This window comes from Prosopis cineraria, unplaced genomic scaffold (genome assembly GCF_029017545.1).
Source record: "Prosopis cineraria cultivar Desert tree isolate PC_DT_omini unplaced genomic scaffold, ASM2901754v1 PC10, whole genome shotgun sequence".
Lineage (NCBI taxonomy): Eukaryota > Viridiplantae > Streptophyta > Magnoliopsida > Fabales > Fabaceae > Prosopis > Prosopis cineraria.
This window is the reverse complement of record NW_026555341.1, coordinates 2,461,904-2,487,832: the sequence shown is the minus strand read 5'-3', so window position 1 is coordinate 2,487,832 and position 25,929 is coordinate 2,461,904. Positions and strand designations below refer to the sequence as shown.

The window sequence follows — 25,929 nt, the reverse complement described above, 5'->3', positions numbered from 1 at the left end:
ACATATTATTTATAAATATTAGTTTCAATTTTTGAAACTAATAAAATAATTCTAATAATAGAATTAAAAATATAACATAATTCCTAATCTCAATCTTAATACAAATCTATAGTTAATACTATTAAGTAAAATTTTTAACTCCTCTTTTAATTATTAATAAACATTAATAATCTAAAAATCAAATTTTAAACTAATTTCTATTATAAAAATTTTCTTTTTATTTCATAAATTCATACCTAAAATACCCAAAAATTAAAAATTGAGTCTCTAGCTTAGAATCATAATCCTATAACCATAATAATTCATTTCTCATCCCAAATAATCATCTAAACCTCAATAAATCAACATATATTTTCAGATCTAGTCTAGAATTTGATCCATAAGCCATAAAATCAAAGATCACCAATAAATTTATACTCTAGAATATTTATTATACTACTAACAACCTCAAAAACCATATTTATTCAACATAAATTCATCCCTCTTCCAGATCTTAAATTTTCTACCATTATAAAATCAGAAACCAAAGAAGAAAAAATTTTAGAACACTTACTTAGTCTTAAAAAGCTTAAAATTACATCCTAAATATTCTATTAAAAACTCTTACCTTAAAAACTCAGATCTCCCGCACCGGTGAAACTAGACGCTCTTTCAGTCTCAGCTCACGCACACGAAGAATGAAGAAACAAAAGGAAACGGGTGAGTTTTTATAAAAATTCAGTGGGTCCCACACATTTTTTTATTCTTTTCTCTCTCTTCTTTCTTCTTCTTTTCTTTTTTTTTATTATTTTATTTTACTATTGTTACTATTGAGGCGGCGCCGAAAGCATTCACATTTTCTTCCTTCTTCTTCTTTTTTTTTTGCAAACCTTTTCCTTTTTTTTATTATAATAATAATTTAATAATATTTTTTTTAATTTTTTTTTATTATTTTTTTAAAATTTTTTTTAGAATTATATCCTGAGTTAGATTTAATAATCATCTCTTACTAATTTTCTTACCTGTAAATATTATTTTTTTTATTTCTATTAACCCAAATTAACTATTAAAATTTAAATTGGGATGTTACAATATAGGACAACCTTTGGAAAGGAAATTGCAGAGGAAAAGAACTTGATCTTATGCCCTAAACATTAATGTGCAAAATAAATGGTGCTTGATAAAAAATTTGTGATTGTTATGTCATTATTGATTAAATAATTATGGAAAACATTTGTTCCTTTTTAATGACAGTTAAAGTAGAATTTAGAACATTTTGGGAGAAATATTTGAGCTGGTAATTTAAGAATCAAATTGCTAGTTATATATCCATTCATTATTGGGATGTACTTGAGGTATTTAATAAAGTGAATGATAGAAGAATTATGGATTGATGAGCATTTGCTAGTGGAGTGACACACTCATGATTAATACTTAATTATGGGGAAACTTTGAGAAATAAATGATGATGTTGGAAACTTTAAATTACTTGGATTAAATATTGGTTTGTGTTGATGTTGAAAGAAGATTTATTGAATTTATTAAAATTTTATTTAGACTCTATTATTTTTACAGGGTGTTTGGAATAAGAAAAAAAAAAGAGAAAAGAAAAGCTCGATTGGAGTTATAAGAAGTGAGTTTTGGGCCTTGAGACTACATCAAGTAAGTGGATAACGTTCTAAGTAATTTATCAATAAAATTATTTTATTGAAATTTTATATTTTTATATGAATTATTTTAATAATAATTATATTGATTAATAGATACTTGGTTAATTAAATTACTTCATTTTTAAGTTATAAGATGGTAGTGAAGAATATTTACATCGTGGCATATGAATGTTTTACTCCTCATGATATATATTTTCAAGATTGATAAAAAATTTTTTTACTGTCTTTGGCAATGTTTGGTTATTCAATAAATGAAAGCATGAATATGAACCATAAAATTTTACTCTGGCAAGTTTTGAAACTTCAAACTATTTATGCGAGTTTGATTTTAAAAATAAAAATTATATTTTCACAATGGCGATTTTCTCACATGTTTGAAAATGAATTTGGAGGGAATTTTATATAGGACATTGCTTGCTAATGACAATCGCATTAGCATTTGGCATGCCATGATCAATAACTAGCTAGTATAATTTTTGCAAACTTTACACTCACGTTTGTTATTCATGGGTTTCTCACTTATGTTTGTTTTCTTAGCTTTAAGCTACGTTTAATTAATATTACCTTCATGTACTGTGTGTTTACATTTGTTTAGTAACTCAAGTTGCGTTTAGTACTTAACTTCGTAGATTGTGCGTCCTCGTCTGTTTTTGTAGCATAAGTTGTGTTTGGTTATTTATTCTCATGGATTGTGTGTCCACATTTGTGAATTATTTTGATAAATCCTAAAAAATATGTGAATTTTTAATTAATTAGTGATTTCATACGTAATAATTTTTTTATTTAGTAAATATTTTTATTTTTATTTATTTATTTAATTATTTTAACTTGCAAAGATTAAATGTTAAAATTGCTTTGTCATTATAGATTTAAGTTGTTATTTTAAGTTTATAAATTTATTTACATTGACTTTTTTTCTCATTTAATTTATATAATTATTGTATTTTATTTATTTTGATTCTACAAAATGTTATGGTTGTGATGTTATTCACCGAATAGTTATTTTGATTTCAACTAGTGTAGCTAATGCTGCATGCATTGCTCATAACTAAGGGACTTTTGGCTAAGTTGAGTGGAGATTTATTATGTAAATATCTCCCATTGATGTTAACATGAAATTTATGTATTATGTTATGAAAAATATAATTAGATGCTCCATATATATTATAGTTAAGGTCCTTATTTTTTGTTATATACCTTGTCTGTTGGATGGAAAGAGCAGAGCTCCTGGTTGTTGAAATTTTTTATTTAAAATTTATATTGTAGAATTTTTAGGAGGTTTTGTTAAAATTTTTATAAAAATATTAATGCATTTGTTTGAAGGAAAAACAATAAAGATATCTTAAACCCAATATAAATATAATTATAATTTTAAAAATAAAAAATTTTCTTGAATTAAGGGTTAAAAAATATGTGTTTTGTACTCATATTTCATGCTGATCACTTTTATATTTCGAGATGTGACAATTTTAGCCAAATTGATCTTTGTTCTTAATTTAAATTAATTTTTAAATATCTTAATATTATATTTATTAAAATAAAAATATAAAGAATATATAAATATTATATTTAGATTATTTAGAGTAATTTAGATTATATCTGAACTATGCAGAATTTATTTAAATAGTCAAATTATAAAATTATAATTTTTAATATTAAATTAGACTATTAAATTAAATCTGTACTGACCAAATTAGTAATGAACAATTTTATTAAAATTATAATTTTTTTATATTTTTATATTAATAAATATAATATTCAAAATATTTAAAAATTAATTTAAACGACGTCAGAGATTATAATAAACACCGAATGCAATCGCATGAATGGATCGGGGCTCATGAAAAATAAAAAAAGTCAAGAAAATGGAATGTATCTATGGCCATAGCCATTCCAATTGGCAGATGGGATACTGTTACGTGTGATTTATGGCACACTTCCCGGGTGTATTATTGATTTGTTCAGCATAAGAGAGAAAACATCCAAACAGATTACCCTAGGAAAAAGAAAAAGCATAATTATAATTATAATTATAATTAATAATTTAAATCATGAATAGTATCACCTAAAAAAAAGTTTGGATAAAATTAGAGGATAATAATTAAAAAATAAGGGTGAGGCGATGCGGTGGAGGATTACGGATTTGGGATAGGGACGCGCGGTTAGCGGGTGTGAACAGCGCATGTCCCGGGCAGATTAGAGCCGGAGACTCGTAATTCTGCATCCTTTGTAGTCAATAATCCCACGCTTCCTCCCAATTCACACCCACGACTCGAGGCCAAAATCAACCACAAAGAAAAAAAAAAAAAAAAGAATTCACACCAACTGCTACGAATACGATCTTAGCTTTTGCAACATAGAATAAAATAAGAAATAAACAAAGCCATTTTACTGTTTGTATTTGGGCACGGGGCCTGACCACGCCCCATCTCTTTCTCTTCAGCACACTCGTGTTCGCATGCCACAGATCACATCCATTACTTGCCCAAATATCCCTTTGTGATTTGTTGGGCAGCGATTCCATTCCAAGGGGAGAGACAATTTTTAACATATTTCATTTCACCCACCATCGCTCATTAGTGGTGTGATCTCCCTGCATAACCCTCCCCGTTCCTTTTTTATTAAGGTACATTGCCCTTGACCCCCCCTTTTTATTTTCTGAATCTTCTCTTGCCCAAATGTCTATGCATGTCACATTTTTGCAGTCAATTTGGTTTCATGGTGTCTCCCCCCTAAGATATTATTGTTCCACTCTATGTTTTAACAAAATAAATTAGACGTCCTACTAGTTAATGCGGGCAAGAACCCCCTCTCGCTTTACGTTTCAGTTCGCCCTCTATTTGGAATTTTATTAGTTCCTGGTATAATTGATGCCCAGTTTCATGATTCTGCAGCTTTTTTTTATTTTTTATTTATTTATTTATTTTTTTTGGCCCCCTTGGGTAACCTGGTTGCAACGTTCAATCTGAGACGTACTGTGCATGTTCCCGATCCTTGTTGACTACTAAATGTTGTGGATTTGTCTAGGGTTTATCTTCGCTTTACTAGTTAACCTTGATAATGCGGGGTTTTTAGTCGGTTTCCTATTCTGGTCCCGTCATTAACGTTTTTTTATTGTGACAGTAATTACTGAGATTTTGAGTTTTTTCTGGCCATCTGTATCTCTGCTGTTTTGTGCTCCTCTAAGTTGCAACTTTTCGCGCTAACTTCTGAAAATCTCGTTGCTCTTTCTTATTTATGTCGTTGGGCACTATTGTCCTGTGATGGCTACCTTGATGGGTGCACGTCAAATAAGGGGAAAAGAAGCGAGGGATCGGTAAACTTATCATACATTTGTCTTCCTGGGCGTTTCATAGCAATGCTATTGGCAGAGGGATCACTGACGGAATTCTCAAAATCTTATTTCGCTGATCCCTCGGACCGACTGAATTTGAAGTTATCCTTTTGAGTTCTCCTAACTCTCTGGAGCATATCGTGGCAAAAATAGTCACATGGAAAAAAAAAAAAAAAGCCCTACGCATTTTAGATTTAAAGTTGTAATATAATTTCATTAAGCCCTGAAAAGGACTGGTTAGTTTTTTAAATCAATACGGATGAATTCTTCTTCAAGTTTTGTTGTGAGAAGAAGCCTTTGGAATCGTGTTATATGTCTGCAATGCATTCTGTGACTTAGCACTTTGTAGTAGTCAATCTTAAATTTTGATTTGGGAAATGTTACTTTTCTTATTTTGATTGGTTAATTGTTTTTAATGAACACTTATGAGATGGTGATTATTCAATTAAATTTGTGAATCATCTTCATATCGGAAACTAGAATCTCGCAGAGTTAGAGTTCTAAATTTTTTCTAAAGATGCCTCAGTCATTATCAGTACTTATTAATCTAGCAGTTTAACCACATGGGGGCATCGTGAATTGTTTTGCTAACATATATATGCTATTTCTTTATTTCCGTTTTTTGGTGTTCCTGTTGACACTTGAGAATCTCTAAGGTCATTTTTAAAATCATTTTCCCCTAAAAGTAAAGCCACTGCATGGGAAAAAAAAAGGGACAACAATGTTCATGAGAAAATTCCTTATTTTTAAAGGTGGATAAAATCTTAATGCTGCTAATAACATTGTAGAATTAGATAATCAATTCTATATTCGTTAAAGATATCTTGCAGTCTTGGCGACCATGAACCTTTGACTGTAGTGATATATGTTCTTTGATTTGGTGCTGCTGGTTCACAAATGCAGTAATAATTCAAGCATGGATTTTTTTTTTTTGAATATATGCATGGGATTCAAATACGGCCATTCTTCTGTTTTCGGCTTTACTAGGTTTATGTTCTATCAATTTTCTTGGATATCTGAAATGGAACTTCATTAGTCCATGCTGTTGCATAATGATTTCTTAATGCTTTTCATCTCTAGATTTTTTTCCTGATCAAGATCAGTTTTAGTTTTCTTTCAATCAAGGTATTTATATTGTTATTTAGCAAGTTCTTAATATCTTATTGAAAAGTAAAATATCGTATCGTTTTTAAATCAAATGTTGACATGCTTAGTACCAGTTTTATTGCTTCTGTCAATACAATCACATGTATATTCTGCTTTTCACTTCAGAACAATTACGTAATTGTGATTTCTTTAATATTCGGCTTCATTTTATTGTTATGTCTAAACTTTCGCTCAAACTAGCAGGAACACGCTGGTGGGATAAGGAATAATCTGTTGTGGCATGCATATCGTGGTAGAATACTGGTTATAGAATAGCATTATGGAAGTGCTTCCGTGTGCTGGCGTTCAATATGCTGCAGAATCTGATGGCCCTCAACAGAGTTCGGTAACGTCTTTTGTTTATGAGGGAGAACCTAATTGCTCTGAAAATGGTGAACGTGGTGAATTGGAGGATGGTCAACTTAATGACTCATTACTTAAAATGAAAGGTCCTCAGGTGGAAAGGCAGGGTGAAGTTCAACAGGCAGTTGGCGAATTGTCAGTTAATCCAGATTGGCATTGCAATGGAGCTTCAAATTGTGAATGCCAAGCTGTAGACCCCAAGGAATCTTCTAGTTTCCATGCTTTTGTTGAGGATGAGATGGATGAACCTTGCTTAATATCAGAGAACCCAATTCCCTTTGTGGATACAATTGAAAGTGAATCACCAAACAACAGTAGGGATGGAGAGTTACCACTTGCTGAACCTAGTTGGCTTGAGGGGGATGAGTCTGTGGCATTGTGGGTCAAGGTAGCCGCCATAAGTGTTGTTGTAATTGAGTGGTTTACTTTTTGTTGAAATTTTTTTCTAACTCATTCTGTGTTATTCTACTTACAACAAATTTCTTGTTTTCACTAGTCTGGTCTAGCTTCTTTATCGCTCTCAAACCTATATCATGCAGTCTCTGTCTCATGACAATCTGATTTTTTTATTCTTTTTTTAATCATTCGTGAAGAACTAATTACACTTCTCTAATATGGTCTGGTGAGCTTCATTTTGAGGAGTTTCCAGTCAATTTCTGGAGAACACATTTTCATTATGCCAGTGAACACCTCTAGCATATTTCATTAAACAATGAATTGGTTCTTTTTCTCTGTATGCAAAAAATGCAGGACGTAGTAATTTATTTTTCTTTTGGACTTCTGTCTTTTTCAGTGGAGAGGGAAGTGGCAGGCTGGCATCAGATGTGCCAGAGCTGATTGGCCCTTATCAACTTTGAAAGCAAAACCTACGCATGGCCGAAAGAAATATTTTGTGATATTTTTTCCGCACACAAGGAATTATTCTTGGGCTGATATGATGCTTGTTCGTTCAATCAATGAGTTTCCCCAGCCTATCGCATATAAGACCCATCAAGCAGGATTGAAAATGGTCAAAGATTTGTCTGTTGCCCGACGGTTTATAATGCAAAAGCTGGCTGTTGGCATGCTGAACATCATCGATCAGTTTCACTTGGATGTAAGTGATGGTGGTGCTCTTTCCTCTTCTCTACTCCTTATCCTTGCTGTTTCAGTATTCTATTTTTCTTAATGGAGGCTGGCTTGATTTGCATAGGCTTTAATTGAAGCTGCTCGTGATGTGACGTTCTGGAAGGAGTTTGCCTTGGAGGCTTCCCGTAGCAAAGGTTATTGTGATCTTGGTAGAATGCTCCGAAAGCTGCAAAATGTAAATTTCAATTCCTGATGATAGTTTAGGAAGTAGGATTTCTTTTTTCTTTTTGTGATTCAATTTTTGTTTGGTACATGGGTTTTTATTTTTTTAATTTGCTGCTGTTGAATACTGTTTATTTGCATCTTACTTAATGAGTGACAATAGGTAAATTTTGAAGATCAGCCAGCAATTAGTGTTGTTATAATGCACTTGGCACTTCCATGATAAATTATTGAGGAATAATATACAAATTTGCTACATGATCATCTTCTTATTCCCTTGTGTTAAAATTTTGGAACTTGTGGTGGGTCATAGTTACTTCTTGCTTAAGTTTTGTTTTTTGTTTTTGGAAAGACAGTGAAATGATACTCTAATTATGAACAATTCCCCTTCCTAATTGAGAAGCTTCTTTTTGCAGGTTTCAATATATTTTATAGAATCAAAGTTAAGCTTCTACTAACATTAATGAGTGAGTTGGTAACGAGAATTCCCGTCATCATATATTTAATAATATAAATAAAAATGATGTTGCATAATATATGGTGCATAGCATATAATGTAATATAATATCGTGAGATAAGGACCATTAATGTTTTTTGGCCTTTTGCTTTTACATATTTAAATGAAAATATGCTTCCCCTGTTTTTTTATCCAAAAAGGAAAACAAAGAAAGAAGGAAAGCTTCTCTCGTATCTCTTTAATGAACAGTTTTCATTCCCTTATTTTTTTTGGATATAATATCAACCACATGGCCAAGCATATTTACCAATATTTGATAAAGTCTAGCTATTTTGAGATTTGACTGATGGTTGAATTACACTTCTGTGAAGTTAAATGCTACTGCCTCACTTGTTTTGAACCAGTGGTGTAATTAATCTCACATAATCTATATTGAATTCATACATTTTTTTCTTCAGATGAATATGATTATTCTCACAAAAAAAATGTGATTCTTGTTTCAATTATTTTTTGGTGACTGAGTAGTACGGCTCCTTTTTCCCTACAGAGCATAATGCAGCGCTACATAAATGCCAACTGGTTACAGCATTCTTTTCCCATTTGGATCGATCGATGCCAGAATGCAAGTAGTGCTGAATTGATAGAACTACTAAAGGAGGTACTTTATATACCCAAAAATGGAAAAGGCATGTGGATTAATGTTGCGTGGTTGTCAGTTGCGACTAGTATTTGTTTCTAATAAATGGCCATAACCATGTCTGATGATGGTATCGTTAAGTGCTTAATTTTTGTAGAATAGCTAAATGATATTTCAGTCTTTAGTTCTTATACTTCAAATTTAACCTGGGGGGTATTTTCGGTATGCACCCAAGCCATGCATTTTCTGAATAATTAATTGTGTCCTCGGTGGATTTGAAATTATTCACCTAAGGTGCTGAAAGATGTGTGAGAGGAGAAGGAAGCGAAAAGTGAATTAAGCTGTGGTAATTTCTCATGAGCTGGCCATAGGGACTAAAAAGAGGAATAACAGTGATAACTGACTTGCATGGGTTGTGATGTGTATGAGAGAATGAGGCTGTTGGTAGGGAATATATTGTGGACTAACTATTTGTCTACCTCTTTGATTAAAGCTGTCTCCTGTCATCTTGGTCTGCTGGTTCGCGAATTTCCTCTTTGGATATTGTAGTGTCTTTTTTCTTTTCTTTTTTTTTTATGTTTTTTAAAGGACATGGTCAGTGTCATTTGCATTTTCTGGTGCTCAGACGGAACCACTTATCCAAATTTTAACATCAATAAGGGATTGGCTGATCTTCTTTGAAACAATAATAACAAGTTTTTGCTCAAGATATTTGGTTGATTTTGTTTCCCATTCTCTTGTTCAGGAATTGTTTGATTCTGTATTGTGGAATGATATCGGCACTCTATGGGATGAACCTGTGCAACCAATATTAGGTTTTGAGTGGAAAACTTGGAAGCATGAAGTGATGAAATGGTTTTTTTACCTCTCCTTCATTATCTAGCAGCAAAGATATGCAACAGCAGCAGACCTCTGATGGCCCATTCCCATCAAGCCTCCAAGTTTGTCGAAAAAGACCGAAGCTTGAAGTTCGCCGTGCAGAGATGCATGCTTCACAAGTAGAAACTAAGGGTTCAGATCACTCTATTGCACTTGAGACTGACTTGGGCTTCTTTAATAATCAGGACACAGTGAAAACATTAGCAGCTGAGGCTTGTAAACAGGAAGAACTTAGGGAGGCACCTCTACCCACTGATTCACCAGGTAATTTAGTGAACAAATGGAATGACATTGTTGTTGAAGCTGCTACAGATTCCGAGTTCTTGCATACCAAAGCTATGGAATCAACACCTACCAATGAAATGATTGGTCCCAAATCTGTAGAACCTGGGAGTAAGAATCGACAATGTGTGGCTTATATAGAAGCCAAGGGAAGACAGTGTGTGAGATGGGCAAATGATGGTGATGTTTACTGTTGTGTGCATTTGTCCTCTCGGTTTTTAGGCAGCTCTGCTAGGGCAGAAAGACCTGTTTCAGTTGATGCTCCTTTGTGTGAAGGTACAACTGTTCTTGGCACCAGATGCAAGCATCGGGCCCTTCCTGGCTCTTCATTCTGTAAGAAACACAGGCCGCATGCTGAAACAGACTTCACTCCAAATTTACACCAGACTTCCCTAAAGAGGAAGCATGAAGAAAACAATGCAGGTCCGGAGAGCATGATCTGCAAAGACATAGTGCTGGCTGATTCTCAAAGTCCTTTGCAAGTAATTCCAGTTTCAGCCATGGATGATGATACCTTTCATGGAAACAGTAACTCGAATGGGAAACCCATGCGTTTCAGAAATGATCATAATGCAATGGAGGAACATTGCTGTATAGGCTCGTCTCCCTTTGATGACAAGAACCCCTGTCTGGAAACTCCAAAGCGGTATTTCTTGTATTGTGAAAAGCACTTGCCAAGTTGGCTCAAACGTGCACGAAATGGGAAGAGTAGAATAATATCAAAAGAAGTGTTTGCAGAGCTTTTGAGGGACTGCTGCTTACAGGAGCAGAAAGTAAGTCTACATAAAGCGTGTGAGCTTTTTTACAGGCTATTTAAGAGTATTTTATCCCTAAGAAACCCAGTTCCTAAAGAAGTTCAATTCCAGTGGGCTTTGACTGAAGCTTCTAATGATACTAGTGTCAGAGAATTCTTTAAAAAGTTGGTTCATAGCGAAAAAGAGAGAATCAAAGTGATCTGGGGATTCAATGATGACAAAGATGCACCTTCACTCATGGAAGAGATACCTCAATTGCCACCCCCTGTTAATGATAGCTTTGGTAATGAAAATGTCATTGAATGTAAGATATGCTCTGCAGAATTTCCTGATGACCAAGCGCTTGGCAACCATTGGATGGGAAACCATAAAAAGGAATCACAGTGGCTGTTTAGAGGTTATGCGTGTGCTATTTGCCTGGATTCTTTTACCAACAAGAAAGTCTTGGAAAACCATGTCCAGGAGAGACACCGGGTGCAATTTGTTGAACAATGCATGCTTTTGCAGTGCATTCCTTGTGGTAGCCATTTTGGAAATACTGAACAGCTATGGTTGCATGTTCTATCAGTTCATCCTGTTGATTTTAAAGCATCAAAAGCTCCTGACCAGCAAACTTTGTCTACTGGCGAGGACTCTTCAATACAAATAGAAGCAGAGCAGGTAACTTCAGCCTCTTTGGAGAATAATCTGGATAATTCAGGCGGTTCACGGAAGTTTATTTGTAGGTTTTGTGGGTTAAAGTTTGATTTACTACCTGACCTTGGCCGCCATCATCAAGCTGCTCATATGGGGCCTAATTTAGTTAGCAGCCGTCCCTCGAAGAGGGGAGTTCGTTATTATGCGTATAGGTTAAAATCTGGAAGACTTAGTCGTCCTAGATTCAAAAAAAGTTTGGTGTCAGCATCATATCGGATCAGAAGTAGAGCTAGTGCTAATTTAAAGAGACGCATTCAGGCAACAAAGTCGCTTGGCATTGGGGGAATAACTATACAACCTCAAGTAACTGAGACAACAAATATTTGTAAGTTGGCAGAGTATCAATGTTCTGCTGTTGCTAAGATTTTGTTTTCTGAGATCCAAAAGACTAAGCCTCGGCCAAACAATCATGATATTCTATCAATTTCTCACTCTGCCTGCTGCAAAGTTGGTCTTCAAGCTGCAGTAGAGGAGAAATTTGGTACTCTGCCTGAAAAGCTGTATCTGAAGGCTGCAAAACTTTGCAGTGAACACAATATTCTAGTGAGTTGGCACCAGGAAGGCTTTAATTGTCCTAGAGGTTGCAAGGCGTTGAAGGACCAACCTTTGCTTTCTCACGTAGCATCTCTTCCTAATCGTTTTGTAAAGCAAAAGGCTTTAAATATGTCAGATCCTGCAGTGGACGAGTGGGAGGTGGATGAGTTTCATTACACCATCAATTCGCACCATTTAAAACCAGGATCCTTGCAAAAGGCTGTAGTTGTATGTGATGATATAAGCTTTGGGAAGGAATCAGTTCCAGTGATATGTGTAGTAGATCAAGAACTTCAAAATTCACTTCATATGTGTAGGTCTAATGAACATGCTATGAATCTTTCTATGCCATGGGAGAGCTTTACCTACATTACGAAGCCAATGCTTGATCAATCCCTGAATCTTGATTCAGAGGTAGCTTATCATGTCTTATTCTTTGATATTACATTTATTTCATTTCACTCATTTGTCATATATTATAGGCAATCAAGTGTTGATCATGTTCAAGCAAAAGTATCTATAAAATTGTTTTTTTTTGTCCATTAAATTGTTTACTTATTATTTGTTTGGTGAATCCGGAAAATTGTGTGCATCCACACACAGAAGGGCTATGCTTTAATCAATACAATTTTTTCTGTGAAGTGGCACTAGAAAGAATTAGTGCATACAACTCTAGGATTCTAATTGGCTTGTAACTCGTGCTCATGTACACCTTTTTGATATTGTATCTGCAGAGTCTGCAGTTGGGATGTTCCTGTTCATATTCTACTTGTAGTCCTGAAACTTGTGCTCATGTATACCTTTTTGATAATGACTATGAAGATGCAAGGGACATATTTGGAAAACCAATGCGTGGCAGATTCCCATATGATGAAAACGGTAGAATGATTTTGGAGGTAAAGAATTCTCATCATCTGCAAACTTCCATTTCGTCTAAGATGTGAGTGAAGAATATATTTCTGAATCTGTTAGGTATTGGAAAAAAATATTTCTAACTTATTAAATTTAACTTCTTTGCTCTTTAACTATTCCACAATATTTCCACACATTAGATGTGAAATTTGTTTCTTTTTGTCCTTGTGCAATATATTCGGAGCAGATCTGATTAGAATATGTGGACTACAATGTGTTTTTAGAATATGTTTCTTTTGGTCTTTGCTTGACATTGCATAGGGTCTTTTGATTTTTTAGAATTATTGATATGATATTACCGAAAATTCTATCATTTGACTTTGCCATTGAGTTTTTTTCATGATTTTGTAATATAGACAAGAGGTATTCCCTCTTTCTTCATTCTGTGTTTCTGGATTATTTATGAATTTTCTCTTTGTTTCATTCTGTTCCTATGAAACTGCAGGAAGGTTACTTAGTCTACGAATGCAACCATAGGTGCAGATGTAATAACACCTGTCCAAACAGAATTTTGCAAAATGGAGTTCGTGTTAAATTGGAAGTTTTTAAAACAGAGAAAAAGGTGATCTGCCTTATTTTGATGGATTAATTCTTAGGCTCTTCACTTTAACTTTTGCTACATTGTTTGCAGGGATGGGCTGTGAGGGCTGGTGAAGCCATCCTACGTGGCACATTTGTGTGTGAGTATGTTGGAGAGGTTCTAAATGAGCAGGAGGCACATAACAGGCGCAAGAGGTTTTTAAGATGTTATTTGATTTTAATTTTAAATTATTATTGTTTTTCCTTTACCTCACATGTTGTGTTTCAAAAATCAGGCATGGCATAGAGGGTTGCAGATATTTCCTTGACATTGATGCTCGTATTAATGATATGAGCAGATTGATTGAAGGACAAGGCCGATATGTTATTGATGCTTCTAGATATGGAAATGTCTCGAGGTTCATCAATCATAGGTGATCATTTAGCTCCTTATATTGTTTTTGTTGCACTGGTTTGTCGGCAGTGATGTTTTTGAACTGGTTCTTGTCCATCAATATCAATATCATTTAGCTCCTTATATTAAGGGGGTTTAATGCTTGTCAGGGTAACCTTTTTCACTTTAACATGGCCATTTCACTGTTAAGGAACTGGGCAGATCGTGGTGAAATTTGCTTTATCTGGGACATCTCACATCATGAAATACTTTTGGGCCTGGGACATCTCACATTGTGAATTACTTTTGGGTTGCATATTTGTACTTGGCCTTTTCCTTCACCTATAGTCCTACTGCCGCTTCGTGCTGTTATTTTGCCTTTGTCTTCTACTGATATGGGGTCATTAGTTTGAAACATGATGACTGGGTGTGTATCTGTTCTTTCTTTCTTTCTCTGTAATGTGATCTTTTTTATTCAGACCTTTTGTTTTTCTCTTGGGGAGGAGAAACTATAAGTTCTATCAAATATTTCTTATAATATCCGAGTAGATCAATTTTCTTTTCTTTACTTAAACAGATGTTATGCTAATTATTTCTGCTTTTTGTTAGTAATGATAACATGAGAGGAGTTTGACAATCTTTTCAATTCATTCTGAATACTAAGGTTAATCTGTTATAGCAAGCAGCATCTTATATGCTCGGTTTGTCTTTGGCCAAAAAAAAAAAAAAGGGAAAAACAATATCATGATCTTTACGACTTATTGTCTGTTGGTTTGTTTATCACAAGTCACAATCTCTTGTAATTACAGCTGCTCGCCCAATCTTATGAACCATCAAGTTCTTGTAGAAAGCATGGACAGTGAACGTACACATATTGGTTTTTATGCAAGTCGAGATGTAAGTAATTCTATTATGTGATTTGCTTCTTAAATGATAATATCCAAACAAATGATGTTTGACTGTTCACAGGCCAATACTTTTCTCTATTTGGCATTTGATTTGTCTGTAGGATGCACCAGAGTCATGAATGAGATAGGGCATGGGGGTCGAACAGAATTTCATATTAAGTTGAAGATCTACATTGACAAATCAATAGAACATATAAAACCTATAATGAACTGTATTATTTATAAATCATGAACAATGTGATTCTTTGCAGACATGACACATGCAATGCATGAGAAAACATGTACCTAATATGTGTAGGAACTTAGCTTTCCAGATCCTGTTTGATGGAATTGTACTGTAATTTGATAGAGCCTCTTGTTAGGAGAAGGTGGAGACTTTTCCTAAGACCTACAGTAGACGTGTTAAGTAGAGAGAGATTGTTGGTCATGCGAATTTACACCTAAATAGGTAGAAAAGATGGAGATAGGTGATGGGACGGGCAGATACGGGTTTGGAGGGAGGGAGTCTGTCATTTTGGAAAGTAAAAGAGTTTTGAGTAGAGTTCTGGCCTTTTAAATGCCAGAATAACATTGTGTGTGTGGTGTGTGTGTTCTGTCCTCTTGTAATTGTAGCTGCTTGTGTGATTTGTGTGTGTAAAAAAGATTTGGGTTTTGACTAGAATTAGTATCCATTCTGTGAAGCTGATTGGGTATATCAAAACCCAGTATTTCCCTCAGTTATCTTGCTGTCTTCATTATTTTTATTAATAGGTTTGTTGGTCCCTAGCATAATTATTGTGGATTGGATAACCAACATCACTTGACGCTTCAATTTTTCATCTCAACTGAAATGAATTAAGAGTCCTCTAGTTTTACTGAAATCTTCAATTCATACCGTGAATGGTTGAAATTACTACACATCTGGCATTACTGCGCTTCATAGATTACATTTTTCCTTGTATTTTGCACTACAGATAGCATTGGGGGAAGAACTGACATGTGATTATCATTATGAGCTCCTGCCTGGGGAAGGTTCTCCTTGCCACTGTGGATCTTTGAAGTGCAGGGGACGCCTTCACTGAAGGCTTAACATCTTTTCTGTTGTTCTATATCTTGAGTGCAAAAATTGGGGCAAAAATAATTATTTGCTCCACATTAAAAGATTCCAATTTGCAGATCATACTTGCTCAGGTCAGAAAGATTCAAGTCTTGGTGTCTGCCGGGATGATGACAAATCAGGCATCTGATTGAGGCAGGCATCTCACATGAAGCCATCTATAATTTTACTGACCTAATCTCTTCAACTGGCGGTATCTGCCCTTTGTCTTGCTATATTTTCTCTATTCCTCAGCCCCCAGCCCCCTTTCTCTTTTTTCAGAGTCCCACAACAAATGGAAAAGAAAAATATCTGGAGTTGAAGCCTTCTAAATTGGCTATTTTCAGGTTCTTTGCCATTTTTTTTTTCGGGTCTTTGGTTCTGGTTGACTGGTAATATTAGGGAAATGTACATAGGCGGAAATGGTTCAACTTGTCTTCTTTTGTCGGCTGTATCATTTGTTTATGGAACGATGTTGTAAATTTTAGAGGGAAAGATATACTTTTAGCTTTGATAATTTCACTTGATTTATAGTTCTGTTTTTCTAGTCTAAAAACATGTAATTAAATCTCTTTAATTTAAGCAGTTTTTGATTTACCATTTATCAATATTTTTGTTTATTTTTTATATTTTTACAAATTAGAATGAATGAGGTATATTGAGATTGTCAAGGTATTGTATAATTTGTTATATAAACAGTTTAACAGATTGTTAATATATTCATTATAATAACCAAACTAAAAAAAAATTATAAATTAAAAAGACTTGTTAATAATGAGTGATTGAATTTTATGAATCAATTTAAAGATTGAATATTATAGGTATTTAAAATATAGTTTCTTTAAATTTATTATTAAAAGATTATATCATCTAGTGGCTAGTCCTGTTCGTTGTCGTAGTAAGCTTTATTTTTGTTCAATTTATTGACCAGAAATGCATTAAAATGTACCGAGTAGACCTGAACAGATCGAGCTCATATATGCTGCCAGTGAAAAGCAGCTCTTGAACTTTATATTAATTAATATTGGTTATAGTCTTCAGGCGGGAAGAGAAGACGAATGCCACGAGTGACTGGTGTTCTTTTTGAATGAAGATTGCAGCCAATATTAGCACAAAATGAACACAATACAAACCAAAACAGAAAAGGTGCAAGAAATCAAATTCGATGATCGGCCTCCAAAATAGCGTCTCTGTACAAGAACTTCATTTGAACATTCCACTCTGTTAAAAGGCCTTGTTTCCTCATGATATCCCTTGAAGGGTGGCCCGCGACATTATCTCGAGTAATCAGGTCGTGACTGATCTTCTTTGTTGGCGCGAGAACTTCGTTTCTCCTTTTGTTACCAAGAAGAATAGCAGGGTTAGGATGCAACTGAGAAACACCAAGAACAGCATGCCTGCAAGCAACCGCAGGTGACTTGTATAATTATTATTACTTTGATTGATTCGCTGCAAAGGTGAGAGGAGTTAAACGTCCGGAGCTCACCGTAATTTACCAAAAGTGAGGGGTCATCTGGGGCAGATGATAGTCGCAACTGCAGGATCATGGATATGATAACAAGCAGGCTTCCAGTTTTCTCCCTGACAACTCTCTCACTTAAATCCAATGACAGAGACCCCGCTGCTCCATTCCCAAGGTCTTCCGCCACAACTTTGACAAATAAAAACACCCCAAGCCACGGCGAAAGCCTTGCGATTTGCCTGTTCAGCTTGGCGGAGATGATGCTGTTTGTCAGATTAACCATGCAGGCGCAGGAATACAGTGGAAACCAAAAGTACCAGTCTAGAGGGGGAAAAAAAACCCCGAAGGTTATTCCTCAATGGTTGAAAATGAAATTGATCCAAACATCCACTGAAGAAGAAAGGGGAAAGAAAAAGGTTCGGGGGTGCTTGGAAAAATTACCAGGGTCATTCAGCTGAACAGAGGCAGAGTAAGCGAAAAGGCAGCCCATCAGAACAGAGCACATAACTAATAGGTTTCTGGATCTGGACATTGTCGTTCCTAAAACTGCTGTTTCAGATCAGAGTGCAAGCGAGGATTTAGGTTTAGGAGTTCAGCTATTTTTCTACATGGTAGGACTGGATTCACAAAACCGGACGCTTTCATCATGGTCAACGTCTTCTAGAACTTCATGCATCCATTTGGCGACTAAAATATAAAATATGCCGTCAATCTTTAATATTTATTAATTATTACTATGCTTTCAAGGGATCATTGCCAAAGCAAGTATATTTCTAAATATCTGCCCATTCCTCATTGATTTCCTAAGCGATTTGCCGGGCCTCTTCTTTCTATCTTTCTTTTTCACCCTACTGAGGTATAATTCGCTAATTTCATCTCGTAATAGACATCTATAGATAAAACATAAAGACAAAGCCAATATTGTACCGTATTGTCATGGGGCTAGTCTTTCGACCCGTGCGGCACTTAGACAACCTTCACTGGAAGTTGCTAAGTAAGCCTAACTCGTATGAAAGGAGGATGCTGGGCTAAGAAGAGGAAAGGAAAAGCTTGAAGGCAAAGGAGAGTAGAGAGAGTTTGGAGAATGTGAGAGTTCTATAGCTTTGAGAACTCAAGGATGATTTACAAATGAAGAAGGGTGAGGTATTTATAGGCCTCCCCTTGGATCTAGAATGTTCCCACCTCCTTAATGGATGGTGGAGATTAAATCTATCCTACGGTTACAATTGATTCTCTAGAATTCTCTTAACAAATATCTAGATATTTTAATGGAAGAATCTAGAGACAATATTAAAATATTGAGGCTAGAGTTGTGTAGGCTTCTCTAGAATGTTCTTGCACTCTCTAGCACTCTTAAGGTTAGCTGGGAGCCTTCTGGAGGGTTCTGGAGCATTTCGGACCTCTTTAACCTTGTGGAAAATGACGAAACGTGACATTCTCCCCCACTTGATTTCGCGACGCCCTCGTCGCACCTTCCTCCTTGTAGCGTTGGATTTGGTCAGTGAATTGCCACAGGAGGTCTTCACGTTCCCAACTAGCTTCAAAGTCTGGTTGACCCTTCCACTTGATTAAGTACTCGGTGTAGTTGGGAACTCCTCTCTTTCTGATCACCCTGTCGGCGAGGATCTCTTCTATCTCCTTGTCGTACTCGGTGATGACCGCTGTCGGTGCTCTCTTAGAGATACCTTGAGATGGATCTTCTTCATCTCCATAGTATTTCTTCAAGAGACTAACATGGATGACAGGATGAATCTTAAGCCTGGGAGGGAGTTGAACCTGGTACGCAACCTTTCCCACACATTTGATGATAGGGAAAGGGCCTTCATATCTCCTGACCAAGCCTTTATGGACTTTGCGTAGTGACTTGAATTGATTCGGCAATAACTTAACCATGACCAAGTCACCTACTTGAAACTCAATGGGGCGCCGCTTCTTATCTGCCCACTTCTTCATTTTTCGGGAAGCTTTATCCAGGCATGCACGAGTAATGTCGGCTTCTTCTTGCCATTTCTTGGTAAACTTATAGGCAGCTGGATTGTCTCCCTTGTATGGTGTGGCAAGTGCGTTGGGGGTTAGAGGCTGTTGTCCGGTAACTATCTCAAAAGGGCTTTTGCCTGTCGACTCGCTTCGCTGCAAGTTGTAAGAGAATTGGGCCACATCAAGCAACTTAGCCCAATCTCGTTGATGTGCGCTCACATAGTGTCGAAGGTAGAGCTCTAACAAAGCGTTGATTCGCTCTGTTTGTCCATCGCTCTGAGGATGAAAGCTTGTTGAGAAGTTCAAGTCTGTCCCCAAGAGCTTGAAAAGTTCTCTCCAGAATTTCCCGATGAATCGAGGATCTCGATTACTGACGATGTTGCGAGGGATCCCTCATAGCTTCACGACATGCTTGAAAAACAAGCGTGCTGCTTCATCAACCTTGCAATCTGCTGGGGCTGGTATAAAGGTGGCATATTTGCTGAATCTATCAACCACCACTATGATACTCCTACATCCTTCAGACTTAGGGAGAGTAACTATGAAGTCCATGGAGACACTCTCCCATGGTCTCTCAGCCACCGGCAAAGGTTCGAGTAGACCAGCAGGATGTTGTTGTTCAACCTTATCTTGCTGGCACACTAAGCAAGTTCTCACATATGCTTCAACATCATCTTGCATATGTGGCCAATAGAAATAATTTTGTACGAGAGCAAGTGTTCGTGCCATACCTGGATGTCCGGCCCACATAGAATCATGGCACTCTTTTAGGACATCCCTTCGAAGGTTGCCCCATTTTGGCACATAGACTCGGTTCCCAATGGTGTAGAGTATTCCATCATTCACTCAAAATCTTCGAGTCTTGCCTTCAGTAGCAAGCTTTACTAAGTTGCTTGCAGATGAGTCCTGAGACATACCTTCCTTGATTCGTTCAAGGAAGTCATTCTGGGGCATGCTTGCTGAGAGAGTGGCTAACTCGGCTTTCCGGCTTAAGGCATCCGCCACCACGTTTGCTTTGCCTGGCTTGTACTCCAACCGATAATCAAACTCAGCAAGAAAATCTTGCCAGCGAGCTTGCTTTGGGCTGAGCTTCTTTTGTGTTTGGAAGTAACTCGTAGCAACATTATCTGTCATAATAATGAACTTACTCCCAAGTAAGTAATGACGCCAGGTTCGTAGACAATGGATAATGGCAGACATCTCTTTTTCTTGCACCGTGTAGCGCCTCTCCGTGTCATTGAGCTTACGGCTCTCGTACGCAATAGGGTGTCTTTCTTGCATTAACACGCCACCTATCGCAAAGTCTGAGGCATCGGTGTGTACCTCAAACGGCTTGGAGTAGTCGGGCAAGGACATAACAGGTTCTTGCGCGACCATCTGCTTGAGTTTTTCAAAAGCATCTTGGCAATCTTGTGACCATTGCCAAGACTTATTCTTCTTGAGTAAATCTGTCAATGGAGCAGTGATTTTTGAATACCCCTTTATGAACCGTCGGTAGTAGTTCACCAGACCAAGGAATGATCTTAACTCTGGGACCTTGGTAGGAGGCTGCCATTCTTGGATAGCTCGAACCTTAGTTGGGTCCATCATGAGCTTCCTATCCTTGATCTTGTGCCCCAAGAAGTCCACCTCTTATTTGGCAAAAGAACATTTTTCCAGCTTAATGTAAAGTTCATGATCAGAGAGTACCTGGAAGACTTTCTTCAAGTGTTGAGCATGCTCTTCAAGAGTATTGCTATATACCACGATGTCATCCAAGTATACCACCACGAACTGGTCCAAGTAAGGGTGGAACAACTTGTTCATAAGCGTGCAGAACGTTGCTGGGGCGTTCGTCAGTCCAAAGGGCATGACAAGGAACTCAAATGCTCCATATCTCGTCATGCAGGTTGTCTTCGGCTCATCACCTGCGGCGATGCATACTTGATAGTACCCGGATCGGAGATCAAGCTTAGAGAAGTACCTGGCTTTTCCAAGCTGATCGAACAAGTCAGCGATCAAAGGTATCGGGTACTTATTCTTGATAGTAATCTTGTTCAGGGCCCTGTAGTCGATGCACATTCGCAACGATCCGTCCTTCTTCTTCTGGAAAAGGACTGGAGCACCATATGGGGCCTTAGATGGTTGAATGTATCCTGAATCAAGGAGATCTTGCAGTTGTCTCCTTAACTCTTCAAGTTCTGGAGGTGACATGCGGTAAGGTGCTAAGGCAGGTGGTTTGGCACCAGGCTCCAACTCGATCTGATGGTCTACCTCTCTTCTAGGGGGTAGTTTCTTGGGCAACTCATCAGGCATGACGTGCTTGTACTCCTGTAGCACCTCTTGGATGCAAGTTGGCAAGGTTTCCTGTGGCTTGGTTGGGCCATCCTCTTCCTCAGCCAATGAACGTACAGTGGCAATATACCCTTCTGAATTCTTGAGACCCCTCTTGAATTGCAAGGCAGAAATCATAGGGTTGGATTTCTCCAAGCGTTTCAAGGGGATTACCCGGATCATATTAGAGTCAATGACCACCATAGACTTGGCTTCGGGAATAGGGAAGGCGTGTGCTTTGCAAAAGAAAGCAAGTCCCAATACAACTTTGAAATCATCCATAGGGACAACAGTAAAGTCCAGCGTACCTTGCCAGTCCCCGATCTTCACCTTCACATCCTTGGCAATCCCAAGGACTTGTTTGGCTGGGGAGTTCACTGCCTTGATGGTGCCTTCTCCCTTGTTGAGTTGGATACCCAATCTCTTAGCTTCTTCAGCCTCCATGAAGTTATGGGATGCTTCTGTGTCGAGCATGGCAGAGGCAGACTTGCCCTGAATGGCAAGATCAGCATAAAGTAGACCCTTCTCTTCCTTCTTAGATGGAGAAAAGAGTCCAGTCAAGGAATTCAAATGTTGGAGGGAACCAAGGTCGATCTGTTGCTCTTTGTCCCGGTTATCCTTCATCTCAGCAACCAAGCCATTCATAGCCTTGCGGTTGGGGCAGTCACGAGTCCAGTGTGGACCATCGCACATGAAGCATGGCCTCGGTGGCTTTGAGGCATCACGCCTGATTGAGGGTGGTTTATCCTGTCTAGAACTCCCACCAAAGAATCTGCCACCATCCTTACGATCAAAATTCTTCTTTTATCCTCCTTTGTCTCCTCCACTGCTACCAGGATTAGGCTTTTTGGACTTGGTGGAGTAGTCGATTATAGACTCAGCAGCAGCAATTACCTCATCTAGAGTTTGCACTTTGCGTCTATCCAGTTCTACTCTCGCCCAGTCTTTAAGTCTGTCCATGAAGTAGAAAAGAGCCTCCTTATCGGACAAGTCCTCGATCTCGAGCATGATGGTAGTAAACTCTTTGATGTAGTCAGGAATACTACTAGTTTGTCTCAATCTACGAAGCTTACCTCGAGCCTCTGTCTCAGCATTGTGGGGAACAAAGTGCTTGCGGAGTTCTGACTTGAACAACTCCCATGTGTTGAGAGTGCAAAGGCCCTTTTCACGTTCGGCATGCTTTCTGCGCCACCATAGTTGGGCTACATCCCGAAGAAAAGTTGAAGCATTGTTGATTCTGATCGAGTCGTTAGAGACTCCCATGTCCTCGAAGTACTGTTCTAGGCCAAAGAGAAAGTTCTCCACAATTGTAGCACTACGAGCCCCATTGTACATAGCCGGCTTGGGCACTTTCAGACCCTGAGAAGTGGCGTTTGAAGTACTACCACTAATAGGGCTACTCACACAGTGATGAGATTCCCATTCATGACGAATCTCATCCATTTGAGTGCGTAGACCTCGCACCTCATCTCTTACATATTTGCGGAGATCGGCGAGATCACGTCTGAGGGAACGAATGTCTTCCCCTAAATCATCGTTAAGGTCTGCAATCATCAACTTGGCAGCCCGCGTTATCTCAGCATTCTCTTGGAGGAGATTGTTGAGTTGATCGTTGAGTCCTCCTATAGTAGTTCTCACTTCCTCCATGTTAGATTCCAAGCTAACAACACGAGGTTCAAGGTACTCACCTGCGGGTGCCCTGCTCCAGCCTCGCTCTCGCTTGGACCTGGGGTGAGCTTGCTCCTGTTGTGCATGAGCTTGCTCCTGTGCTTCCGTGCCAACGACGTTTCCTTCCTCAGTTGCCATCGTACAATACCTTCCTTCAAGCACAACGGTAGAACCGGGCTCTGATACCAACTGTCACGGGGCTAGTCTTTCGACCCGTGCGGCACTTAGACAACCTTCACTGAAAGTTGCTAAGTAAGCCTAACTCATATGAAAGGAGGATGCTGGGCTAAGAAGAGGAAAGGGAAAGCTTGAAGGCAAAGGAGAGTAGAGAGAGTTTGGAGAATGTGAGAGTTCTATAGCTTTGAGAACTCAAGGATGATTTACAAATGAGGAGGGGTGAGGTATTTATAGGTCTCCCCTTGAATCTAGAATGTTCCCACCTCCTTAATGGATGGTGGAGATTAAATCTATCCTACGGTTACAATTGATTCTCTAGAATTCTCTTAACAAATATCTAGATATTTTAATGGAAGAATCTAGAGACAATATTAAAATATTGAGGCTAGAGTTGTGTAGGCTTCTCTAGAATGTTCTTGCACTCTCTAGCACTCTTAAGGTTAGCTGGGAGCCTTCTGGAGGGTTCTGGAGCATTTCGGACCTCTTTAACCTTGTGGAAAATGACGAAACGTGACAGTATGCCATCATGTGCATTATGAATTGGTGCTGTAGAAACTCCTAGAAAATGAAAAGCAAAAGGAGGGGGAGGGAGGGAGAGGAAGCTTTATCACGTTTCTTTGTGATGGAAAAATTCCACTTGATGTCAAATAGTTGATGGGGGGCAGAGGGAGGACGAAGCAATTGAGATTTGAGAAAGATGAGGTACCATGGTACAATCATGTCGGGATATTGAGAAGAGGGAAGGAACATACGCGAAGGTGGATAGCAAGTGAGAGTGTGAAACAGTAGGAGAAATGGGCCACTGGAATATGGAGCTATTGAATAATAGAGTTAGACAACATGTACATCCGAATCTGATAGATGATGGCAGGCAACAGAACAGAGCATGCCATGCTCGCATGTCGGTCACTCCTCTTGTTTTGATTGTTGCACTTCTTTTCTTTTGCTCACCTTATCAAGTTTTTTGTCTCCCTATTTCCCATCTTAATCTATTCCATACTAATCGTCTCCATTCTTTGCTACAGACACAGCAATTGGACACTCACATTACATAGGATCCACAACATGGGTAACTTTCGAAACCGTGCTAAAATTCGCGACCTTGTTGGTTTGAAAGGTTGCAGGTAGGTGAAGCCACTCCAATAAGTAATCAGTGGCCACACATGAGCAGCAACTTTTTGGATTAATCTGTGATGATCATGTTGTTAAAGAGAGAGTATATAATTAAGAAGAACATTGGTTATCATTATTTGGGTGGAGTTAAATGTTAAACAAGCACGTGACGGAGTGTTCATTAATTGCCTGTAAACTGGGGACATCACCACCTAACCATTTCCAGCGGAGGCCACCTGGCCTGTTATTCTTCTTTTACTTAGTTTTCTTCTCATGACAAAAACACGTTGTCCTGTCCTTCTGTTTCTCTTTTGTTCATATCAATCACCTTTTTCTCTTATAGAATCATGCCCACCTCTATGATTTCACTCAAGTCACGGTCCAAAAGCATTCTCGTAAGTTGTAATTCACTGGTAGTGTAACTAGATATATTACGAAGGAAAGGTGCAGGTCAAAAGTCAAAAAAAGAAAGAAAAAATCCTTGCCAAGTATGCTGAAGATAATCATTGAACTCTTAAATGTTAACAAATACTATTATAGTACTAATGTTTATTGTTTAATTTGAAAGGTAGATTCGCCATCAAGCAACTCAGCCATTTATGTTTTGTCTGTCATTAATTTCAATTATACCAAGAGACTATGCTATGCAGATACCAGACAAATGTCATCAATGTAAATGGTGAAAAATCAAGGGGGGAAATTATAATCCAACTTGGCCCAAAATATAATATTTGATTCCTATAATTTTATTAGATTTTACTTTTAATCTTTGTAGTTTTTTACAATGTTTTCAATTTTTATAGGGACTAAAAGTACTAGAAAAATTGAAATTATAAAGACTTAAAAAATAAAAATCATTCAATCTTTTTATAATTATAGGAATTAAAAATAAAATTTGATAAAACTATGATGACGGATGATTATGTTTTCTTGAGATACTATAATGTTATGAATAAAAAAATGTTCAAAATAAACATTTTGTGCTATTGAGAAATAAAAATACTGTAAGCACTGTTTGAGGCAAAAACCTAAATATTATTTTTATATATTCTTACAAAAATATTAAGATATTATTTTTATATTGCTAATCTGTACAATACATTTTGAATATGTATTCTGATTAAAATATAAACCATAAAATCTATTAAAAAATAAAAATAATACAATAAAATTCATATGATCAGGCAGTCCACATTTTATGATTAATTTAAATTGAATATTTTTGAATGACGATTTTGTTTTTGGGTGAAAGAATAAGGGTGTTCCTATCTCTTAACGCACACACATATGTCGGGGGTTCAGCGAGGCTTTTTGACTAATGAAACCATCTGGATCCGCTGGTTTGGTGTTGGCTGATCAAAACAAAATGAAGTATGGGAGCAAATCAGC

The 25,929-nt window shown here is 37.2% G+C and overlaps 2 protein-coding genes across 6 annotated transcripts; one reads left to right on the top strand and one right to left on the bottom strand.

Annotated features, from left to right (window-relative positions):
- Positions 1–4,314: 4,314 nt before the first annotated feature.
- Positions 4,315–16,367, top strand: LOC129321948 (histone-lysine N-methyltransferase SUVR5). The gene is given in 13 exon segments (XM_054967956.1): positions 4,315–4,510; positions 6,334–6,880; positions 7,286–7,588; positions 7,685–7,795; positions 8,787–8,897; positions 9,622–9,741; positions 9,743–12,436; positions 12,757–12,918; positions 13,380–13,496; positions 13,566–13,669; positions 13,750–13,887; positions 14,657–14,744; positions 15,709–16,367. Coding segments are annotated over 12 exon segments (4,527 nt in total). The 5' UTR covers positions 4,315–4,510; positions 6,334–6,409; the 3' UTR covers positions 15,817–16,367.
- A 436-nt stretch (positions 16,368–16,803) lies between these two features.
- Positions 16,804–18,336, bottom strand: LOC129322997 (uncharacterized). Of its 5 annotated transcripts, none has more exons than XM_054969492.1 (3): positions 17,734–18,336; positions 17,317–17,613; positions 16,804–17,164 (listed from the first exon to the last, which is right to left on the bottom strand). In XM_054969492.1, exons 1-3 carry the CDS (start codon positions 17,822–17,824, stop codon positions 17,118–17,120), a joined length of 435 nt encoding a protein of 144 aa, XP_054825467.1. In that variant the 5' UTR covers positions 17,825–18,336; the 3' UTR covers positions 16,804–17,117. The 5 variants fall into 5 exon arrangements, with proteins under 5 accessions (XP_054825467.1, XP_054825468.1, XP_054825465.1 ...); XM_054969493.1 differs by having other exon boundaries at positions 16,804–17,202; positions 17,734–18,335; XM_054969490.1 differs by having other exon boundaries at positions 16,804–17,613; positions 17,734–17,979; positions 18,220–18,308.
- Positions 18,337–25,929: the final 7,593 nt, after the last annotated feature.

What these genes read in the sequence shown, in the direction of transcription:
- LOC129322997 (XM_054969489.1), bottom strand. Translation starts at nt 17,824, where the DNA reads ATGTCCAGATCCAGAAACCTATTAGTTATGTGCTCTGTTCTGATGGGC. An exon ending in TGTTCAGCTGAATGACCCTG is followed by an intron (nt 17,614 to 17,733) that starts GTAATTTTTCCA and finishes TTCCCCCTCTAG; the next exon opens with ACTGGTACTTTTGGTTTCCA.